At 34.8% G+C, this 10183-nt stretch overlaps 1 protein-coding gene across 2 annotated transcripts in view; it reads left to right on the forward strand.

Moving 5' to 3' along the window:
- The window catches only part of IPP (intracisternal A particle-promoted polypeptide), a 36743-nt gene that overhangs the window by 1345 nt on the left and 25215 nt on the right, over positions 1-10183 (forward strand). For both annotated transcript variants that reach the window (XM_019630934.1, XM_019630935.1), the window contains exons 2-4: positions 773-1110; positions 5766-6197; positions 9246-9401. In XM_019630934.1, the coding sequence (XP_019486479.1) occupies positions 819-1110; positions 5766-6197; positions 9246-9401 (880 nt within the window). In that variant the 5' untranslated portion in view covers positions 773-818. The remainder of the gene's footprint in view (positions 1-772; positions 1111-5765; positions 6198-9245; positions 9402-10183) is intronic.

A 10183-nucleotide genomic window follows, 5' to 3' on the forward strand; every position in this document is an offset into this window, starting at 1 on the left:
GAGGGGGAGGGGGGAGGGGGGAGAGAGATCTAACAAGATAGAGTGTGATGCAGGCTGTAAAATATTAGGTAAGCTTCTGGTGAGCACCAAACCCAGAGGGGAGAGGAACAAGGAAGGTTACTGAAAGAAATTATATTTGAACAGTTTTGAATTATAACAAAGATGCAGTAGGAAAAGGTGGGGAAGGGTGCTATGAATGAGTCACTTTCAAAGAACTGCAAATTGTTAGTTTTTGTTGGAGTATTAGGTTCAAAGAGGAGTATTAAGAGATAGGACTAGATAAGTGGACAGTGGTAAGATTTAAAGGGCTTTGTGTACTAAGGGAAGTGTACAAATTGAAGGATTTTAAGCAGACAAATGCCCTGATCACAATTGTTTTTTGAAAGTTCATTCTGGCTGCAATGCGTGCTTCCTTATCGCAGTGTACAAAAACTTCTTTCTGTCTTTGTGCCTTTCCTTTTCTTTATTCCACCCAGAAGGACTATACTCTCTCTTCATACCTTAATACTTTTTATCTTTCAGTATCCAGTTCAGGTCCCATTTCTGCTGTGATGTGTCCTCCAATTATTTTAGGCCCTATTACTAGTCCCTCCTCTGAACCCTATTAGAAATAGTACCACACAGTTTAGATCCTATTTATTTCATGTGTGTTTTATATCCCTAAGTAGATTGTAAGCTCCTTGAGGATAGGGAATGTTTCATATATATGTGAATAGAAGACATGTTAAACACAAAAATATGTTGTTTGGTCTCTTTCTATTTTGTTTTTAAGGTACAACCACATTATGGACAACGGTCCTTTTAATTAATTTATCATCATGGCTAATGAGGGCTGTCCCAAGGCTGACTGTAGTCCTTTTTCATCAGATAAATATGCCCAACTCATCTTGGCCCAGATCAATAAAATGAGGAATGGACAGCATTTCTGTGATGTGCAGCTGCAAGTTGGGAAGGAAACTTTTAAAGTTCATCGGCTGGTTTTGGCTGCCAGTAGTCCTTACTTTGCAGCTTTATTCACTGGAGGAATGAAAGAGTCCTCAAAAGATGTTGTGCAGATTCTTGGAATTGAAGCTGGAATATTTCAAATACTTATAGATTTCATTTATACAGGTATGTTAAGTGAGCCTATAGCTTTGAGTGAAGAATAATGCAATCACATATGTACTGCTATAGAAACATAAATTGATTTAACTTGTATGGGAAGTATTTTGACAATATGTTATTATGAATCTTTGCAAATTTCATATCTTTTGACCCTGTATTCATTTTCTAGGAATCCTAAGGAATTAATCAGTGATGCCGGCAAATATTTATGTACCAAATGTTTATTGTAACATTATAATAGTAGATATTGAATACAATCTAATTGTCCCTCAGTAGGTTATATCGTTAAGTAAATTATGGTAGATGTATATATAATGGAATATTTTTTAGATCTCGCAAATGATTTAAATAGCACCCCAATTTTGTTAAAAAAAAGATCATTTGTATTTCTGCACGGTAAAATGATCAGAATGTTGGTAAGTGTTTATCTCTAATAATGGAAGATTCTTATTTTTCCCCTTTTGTCTGTTTTTCCTTCAGAATATTTATAATCAACATGTATTATTTTAATCAAAACTTTTTAAAATGTTTCTGAAGTTTTAATAACATTAGAAAATATAACTATATGTAAAGTATATCATATAATATGTAACATAAATGTACATGGAAAAAAGATTTCAAAGAAATATACTAAAGTGTTAATACAGTGTATGTGTATGCGAAAATGTGTGATTTTCACATTCATTTTTATACTTTCCTGCTTTAAGTCTTTTTTTTCAGTAGTGAATACATATTACACTTATAAGCAGGGAAAAAAATGTTTGAAAAAAAAGAGTATGTTTGTTTGGTCTTGTTTTCATAACACACCATGCCCTCCTTAAAGGACTACTTGGTGGGGCATAATTATGTGGCCTGATAAAGTATTGTTTATTTAATGCATGGTACTTAAACCTAGAAAATGAGCAAAGGTGATTTTTCTTTGTGTTACTTCATATTTCTTTATGGAAAATTTCAGAAAATAAGTCTTAATTTTGGAATTGTAAAAATGATTATCTTTTATCTACTGAAAGCAATGCAGCTCCGCCTATTGGCTAATGTACAAAGTAACGTTGAGGGGTTTTTTTTTGTTTTTTGTTTTTTGTTTAAGATTTTATTGGGGAATTAGGGGAGGGGAACAGCATAGGGCAATCAGGGAAGGGGAACAGACAAGTTGCTGTCCTTTTGTTCTTCAGTCTAGTTGTGGAGGATGTTGCTTCACTGGCCCATGTTGGTATTATCATTGCTCTCTTCCCGGGTGAGGCAGATCAGTTGCCGGCCTCTGGACAGCCACTCACGGCGGCTCTTTGCAGCTCACACCTGCTGCTGGCCGCTCACGCTGGCTGCCGGCCACTCACGCTGGCTGCCGGCCACTCACTGTAGCTTATGGCAGCCCACTGCACCTTCACTGCAGCCTATGCCATCTCCGGCTACTCACGACAGCCCAGCTCCAGGTCGAGCTGTAGTTCACCATCTTAGCTGTAGAGAGCAGTGTCACTGGCCCTCATATGGGATCGGACTAGGGGTCCTGCTGCTCAGAGCTGGCATCCCAAACCAGCTCTTAACAAACGCGCCACTCGGCCGGCCCACGTTGAGGGGGTTCTTGATCTTACTTTTCTAAATGACTTGTGTGAGCTCAGAACTGCTTCATAAATACCCCGGCTTTTATTTGCAAAGTAGAAATTAACACAGGTTAATCCAATGGAATTAGTGCTGAACTACATAAAAACAGAAGAAATGCCACAGGTTGTCTATTCTGCCTCTGTTGTCTGACAGTAGCAAGAAGAGATATTTAGTAAAAGAGAGTGTTCATGGCATCGTTACCCTGTTGCTGGTGATTAGTACTTCCATCAAAGAAATAAAAAGTTGTAAAACCTAGAGAAATAAAAGCTACTGAGCATATTTTGGGGGAAATGACATTGTAGAATATTGACAGTTAAGGTTAAAGTTCGTATAACAGTTAAGAAACAACATTTGGCTGCTAGTAAAAGATATAAAATAGCTTAACAAGATAGGAGTTTATTTTTCTACAAAAATGAATCCATAGTAGAACATTCCAAGGCTCATAATGGTGCCTTCATGATTAGTGTCCTATTATTCTTCCAACGTTTTGCTCCATCATCTATAGCTTATAGCTCTGTCACATAAACATGCCCAACTCATCTTGGCTGAACTCCAGCCAGTGGAAAGAAGAAGAGAGGAAGGCAAAAGCACCTGCCAGCTGAGTCTATCCTCTTTTTAAGCTTTTCTGGTAGCCCTACCCAATATATCCTGTTGGCCAAACTCAGTAAAAAATTCACCCCTGTCTGCAAAGGAGGCTAAGAAATGTAGTTTTCAGCAGGTCAAATCAAGGTTCTGTTAGTAAGGATGAAAAGAAAATGAATATTGGGTATTTCTTGGAAGGGAATGTTGTAGTCTTTGAAACAATTCGTTCTTACAAAGCATGTTCTTTGATTTTCATTGTAATAGCATTTTCCTTTTTGGGGTTGTGGGCGCAGCGAAACTTATTACTCTGTTGATCTCTCCTTTGGAGTTGTCTATACATTCTGTTAGCCATTCACAATTCTAATAGATTTTAACAGATGTTTCTCACCTTAGATTTTTAGAATCATGACCTCAGTTTGTGATCTAGCTCTGCCACTAATTAGCTATGTCATTTGAGGCATTTCATTTAACTTTAATTAATTATTCACCCTTTCAACAGATATTTATGAATACTTTTTTTGAGCTATGCACCACAGATATGATGTAAACAAGACAGGCATAGCCTCTGCCTTCAAAGAGCTTTCTAGATAATGCAGATTAGGTATTTACAAAATACAGAGGGTGCCCAAAAAATGTATACATATTTTAAGAAAGGAAAAAACTGTATGTATTAAAATTGTAATAATATATACCGATAACAAAAGATGAATACAAGTCATGTGTATACATTTTTTGGGCACCCCCGGTAGAAATGAACCTGTGAGAGCCTCATTCTCCTTATGGTAAAGTGGGGACAGTAGTACTTTATAATTCATGTGAAGATTAAATGAGATAAATTTTAATAAATATAAAAGTTATTTTTGTAATCTATAAAGCCTTATTAAATTGAAGGACTTCTGGGCTGGCCGAGTGGCGTGTTGGTTAAGAGCTGGCTTGGGACACCAGCTCTGAGCAGCAGAGCCCTGGTTCGGATCCCACATGAGGGCCAGTGACACTGCGCCCTCTACAGCTAAGATGGTGAACAACAGCTCGACCTGGAGCTGAGCTGCCGTGAGTCACTGATGACAGTGTAGGCTGCAGCTCCTGCTGCAGTGGGCTGCCATAAGCTACCATGTGTGGCTGGCAGCTGGTGTGAGCTCCCAACAGCTGCTGTGAGTGGCCGTCCAGAGTCTGGCGACCAATCTTCCTCATCCGGGAAGAGCGCAGTGATAATACCAACATGGGCCAGAGAAATGGTGTCCTCCACAACTAGACTGAAGAACAAAAGGACAGCAACTTGTCTGTTCCCCTTCCCCCCGATTCCCCAGCGCTGTTCCCCTCCCCCAATTCCCCAATTTAAAAAATAAATAAATAAATAAATAATTGGAGGACTTCTTTTTATTATTCTCAAATAACTCTTGGTGTTATCCAGTAGCAGTCATTCAGCCCCCTTAGATCACAGCCTGTGATTTTATTTTCTTCAAATTTGTAGTGAATTCTCATTTCATTCAAGTAAGTCTTAGTTTTCTTCAAAGCCACTACTATTTACTCCCATGGTGAATTCCATTTCTTATACTTTGGAAACCCCTTAGTTTGTATTCAACAAGTTTTATCCTCCCTCTCACCATAATCTCTTTCGCCATTCTTCATTAAAACAAAATTTTTGAAATAAAGAAAGAAAAAAGTAAAACAAAAAATTTGAGCACCTAATCTCAGCTAGGAATACAGAAGGGGCAAGTCATGCCCCAACAGACTTTGTAAATCTAATTGGGAATATGAACTTTAGACCAATAGCTTAGTGGAGTGAATGTTATAAAAGGGATAAAGGGAAACTATAAGATTGAATGGAGAGTTCATCCTTATGTGGTAGGAGAATTACAATGTTTTTTTCCTTCTAAATATATTTGACTATTTGATGTCCTCCTGAAGTCATAGTGTAAATATATGAAAGTGAAGCCATCTGGAAAGAGGGTGGTATATATAGTTACTTAAATGTTAAGTATGTAATAACTCCTCATACGTTATAGACTCTCGGTTATACCTAATATTAAAATTAACATTTGTGTGGCACTTTATCATAATTAAAGATAGGGACCCTGTCTCACCCTTCCTAGTACCTAAGTAAATGGTTTTTAGATGCATATAGCCTTATGTTAAAAACATGGACTTTGATGTCAATCCCTATCCTCAGCTCACTTAACCGTGTGACCTGGGAACAAGTTACTTAGACTTTCTGATTATATTTTCTTAATACAAAAATAAGAAAGAAACCTCAACTATATGGGTTATAGTCAGGATTAAATGAATGTATAAAGCAGTTTATGCTCTCGTTCATTGTAAGTATTCCATAAATGTTAGTTATCATCATTTAAGTTTTGTGCTCTTTGTACAGATTCTTTGTTGCCTTTTTACTTGGCTATCAGAATCAAGTATAATGCTTTTTGAATAAAAGTTAATGTCTGTTTTTATTTTGCTGATTATTTTGTCTCCTATTTCCGTAGGTATAGTGAACATAGGTGTGAATAATGTTCAGGAGTTGATTGTTGCAGCAGACATGCTACAGTTGACTGAAGTTGTTAATCTTTGCTGTGAATTTCTAAAACGACAAATTGATCCACTGAACTGCATAGGGATCTTTCAGTTCTCTGAGCAGATTGCCTGCCATGATCTTTTGGAATTCACAGAAAACTACATTCATGTCCATTTCTTGGAGGTTCAGAGTGGGGAAGAGTTCCTGGCACTTACAAAAGATCAGCTGATCAAAATTTTGCGAAGTGAAGAGCTCAGCATTGAGGATGAATACCAGGTGTTCTTAGCTGCAATGCAGTGGATTCTCAAAGATCTGGGAAAGAGAAGAAAACATGTGGTGGAAGTGCTAGACCCAGTTCGATTCCCTTTATTACCTCCTCAAAGGCTTTTAAAGTATATAGAAGGTAAATTTTTTTTTTTTTGTATTTCAGATTAGTCAATTATCCGGTGGCTTTTTCTCTGTTTGAAATGTGATAGTGTTTTGATTTTTCAGTTCAATAGCAGACATTTATTGAACAATTACTGTATGCCAGATACAGACTTTTATGTTTTGTGGTTAGACAGTAGTATTTCAATATTTCTACCCTTTCATTTTAATCAAATTCTTATGTACCTTTCTTGAGATTAAATCCTAATGGAGATGAGAGTTACAGATAAAATTACTGACAGAGCTAAAATACTGCTGTTTCTGGCAGTACTAATAATTAGTTCAATGTAAGATTTCCTCTTGTTACTCTAAAATTATCAGCAATTTGAGGAAATTGCATATGCTAAAAACAAACCAAAACTCAATAAACCCTGCAAGTCCTCTCATTATAAAATAAATTTTATATTGATATAATATCATAGCTCCTAAGAAGTCTTTGAATCTTTAGGTTCTAAACTTTGAAAATACTTTTTACCATAGTATAAAATAGTTTTTTCATATTAGAAAATGATAATATTTAAATTTATTTTTAAAAACTACTTTAGACCTGGTTTCAAGATTTGGAGCTTTTACTGTTATGCACTGAAACTTTAGGATGTGACTGAATTACAAATGATCTTTTTATAAATTAAATACACTATTAGCATTAAAGGTGTAATTATATGAAGGAATTATATTTAATGTGGGTTTTTAGTTTTTCTCCACTGTAACTTAACAATGTTAACAGAATTTTGTAGTTTTTTTTCTGAGTGATAATTTTGTTTTAATGCATAGAAAGTCAATTCTCATTCACGGTAGTTATGTTCTATAATGTAGCCATGAGCACTGAATTGGCAAATACTAAGCCATTGCTCCTAGGGGAAATATAGGGTAAGTTCTTACAAGCATCTAGTCAAGACATGTTTGTCAACTGATCAATGCATACATAACCTTGTTTTATGTGTGTTTCTGTCAAAACGCCTTATTTACTATATATACTGTTGATTCGTTAACATTGAACTCATGGCCAACAGCACTATAACACAAGCCTGAGTAAAGCCTATCTAACACATGTATTTTCTACAGAAGGCACATCACAGCCTTCTTTCACTTACGAACACTAGACAAGCACTTCAGTGGTATGCTTAGGGGCCATTTTAAACAGCAAAATCACCAACAGAGCACAAAAATGTGAAAAACATAACACTAAATAGGCTGTGAAAAGGACACTTGTTTACAGTATGAGAGCTGAAATAAGGCAGAGTGTCACCTCATTTGGTCTTATTGGGGAACATGAATGTCAGGGTGATTCAAATTTTCTGTCTCATGTGGCATGTCTATGAATGACTAGAAAATACCATGAGTATTAATTTGGGTTACAAATTTCATTTTAGTAAGTAGATGTATTCACAAATAAGGAATCCACAAATAATGAAGACTGTATTTAAATACTATAACAAGAAGAGAGAAATTACCCAGACATATTTTTTGCATGAATCATGTGAGAATTTAGGATTGGGACAAAAGCTTTCATGGTTGAGTTGGTTTTTCCCAAGTGCCACAGATACAGAGTGCTAAAGGAAAGGTCCTCTACTACAAACAAGGGAAGATTCCCTTGAGTTGGGGCATATTTTCCTATAGCTTTCAGTATTATAATATTCTAGTCTTGCACTGCTTTTTAAGCATGCCCAATAGTTACCACCTAAAGGTATTTTGCTGGAGTAAAATTGCAAAGAGTTAAGGGAGAAGTAAATGGAGGATTTTTTGTTTTTTAAAGCAACCTTAATATTTTTCAATTTTGAAACTTTTTCTTTTTGATCGTATTAGAGAAAAAGATGGACAATTTGTGTAGAAAGGTAATGAGACCCTACCACAAAATTCAGAGAGGGACCAAAAGACTTAATTGAAATGGTTAAATTATGTTATGTGAAATGTGTGGATTTTTTTCCCTGGTGTATATATTTTGTATTTGCCACTGGAATAATTCAGGCAATTTAATATTAGCTATATCATAACATATCTATTTCTTGCATTTTAGAGAATGACTTTCTTAAAGTGGTATATGGTCTTATAAAAAGTTTTGGTAATAAAGTATAAAAAAACAAATCACCCAAAGCCAGCCACCCCAAAATAACTAGTTATAATTAACATTCAGATATCTCAGTATAGGAGGATGTATGGGCAGATGGATAGATAGGAAAGAAAATTACAACAATCATTTTATTAAATTACAATATAAATCATACTATTTATAATATTAAAAATATACTTAAATCTCACTAAAAGGTAACAAAGAAGAAACTGAAGTAATAACTAATTTCAGATAACTGTTTCTTTATCCCAAGAAATATTCATTCTAAAAAGTACTTACAGAGTTAAGGACAAAGGATGAAAATCATTAAAAGATGAAATCAATTTCACTTTGTGTTTCATTTTCTACAGTATAGACTCTCTGCTAAGAAAATGAGGTAATTAGCATTGTTATTTTTTACCTACCCCCCATCCCCTGCCAACTCGAGGTTTTGTTCTTTGACTTCTCAGTTCTACTTCTTACCTGCTCATTCTACCACTCTCCAAATTATTAGTTATTAGTGAGAATTCTCAAGATTTTGCTAGTTGACCATCTTTCCTCAATATTCTTCTGGGATGTAGAGACAAGGCTTGGAGACAGTCCCTAGCTAGCATATAATTTTGTGCAAATTAGAAAACAGTGCCTTTTTAGGGCAGTCCAGGCCTTAGAATTTGCCAAGTGGGACATACGTAGACTTTCGTCCCCAATTCACCTCCTCGGCTAAGCACCCTTGAGCAGAAACAACCTACCCAATCATGTTCAAAGTCTTTTTAGGAAATGGACCTAAATGGACCTTTTTAGGAAAAAAGTATATTCTTTAGCAGCAATGAGAAAAATAATATTTGATAATATAGCCATTGTTTGATAATGAGTTTTTATTTTTTTGATTGTTAAGTGTGTTTTATCTTTATAGAAACATGTCTTTGCAATGTCATTTAAAAGTTGATTAAAACATCTTTTTAAACATTGCTTTAGGAGTTTCCGATTTTAATCTTCGTGTTGCATTGCAAACACTTTTGAAAGAGTACTGTGAGGTATGCAAATCTCCCAAAGAGAACAAGTTTTGTAGTTTTCTGCAGACATCTAAGGTTCGACCTCGGAAGAAAGCAAGAAAGTACCTGTATGCAGTAGGTGAGAACCTTTTAAAAAGTAATAGAAATTATCTTTATTTTCAGGATCAAAACCTTTTAATATTTTGTTGTTATTATACATGTCAGAATATTCAGGCGTGTCAAATAGACATTTAATTTAACTTACAGTCTACAGATTTATAAATTGTGTTTATATAATACACTGGACATATCTAAGAATAAAATAGTTACTCATTTGACATCTATAATCTAAATCTTTGGGTTCTTAGATTACCCAATTATTATCAATAGCTGACTAAAGAAATATTGCTTTAAAAGTTGAAAATTTGAATTCTAGTGAAAATAAGAAAAATAAACCTCAAAAATTTTAACAATTCAGTGTCTTAGATGGTCATTAAGGATAATAGGAACCAGTGGTCTCCAAAGTGTGGATGTGCAGGCTAATCCATAGATGTATCAGATGAACATATTAAAACCTCTTTTCATTTTTATTTTTAAAAGCATTAAACCTCATCAATATTATATATATATATTTTGCCAAGATTTATATACAAAATTTCTATATAAATACTTTCCATAAAATAATATTGAATGCCAGCTGTAATTGAAACATTTTTAAAAACAAATACTTTCTATATAATTTATAATATTTATGTAATTGTGTATAATTTTATATATGCTATGATCTATTAATATGTAATTTTTTATTTTTTTTTTAAGATTTTTATTGGGGAATTGGAGGATGGGAACAGTGCTGGGGAATTGGGGGAAAGGGAACAGACAAGTTGCTGTCGTTTTGTTCTTCAGTCTAGTTGTGGAGGA

This window comes from Hipposideros armiger, unplaced genomic scaffold (genome assembly GCF_001890085.2).
Source record: "Hipposideros armiger isolate ML-2016 unplaced genomic scaffold, ASM189008v1 scaffold_965, whole genome shotgun sequence".
Classification (NCBI taxonomy): domain Eukaryota; kingdom Metazoa; phylum Chordata; class Mammalia; order Chiroptera; family Hipposideridae; genus Hipposideros; species Hipposideros armiger.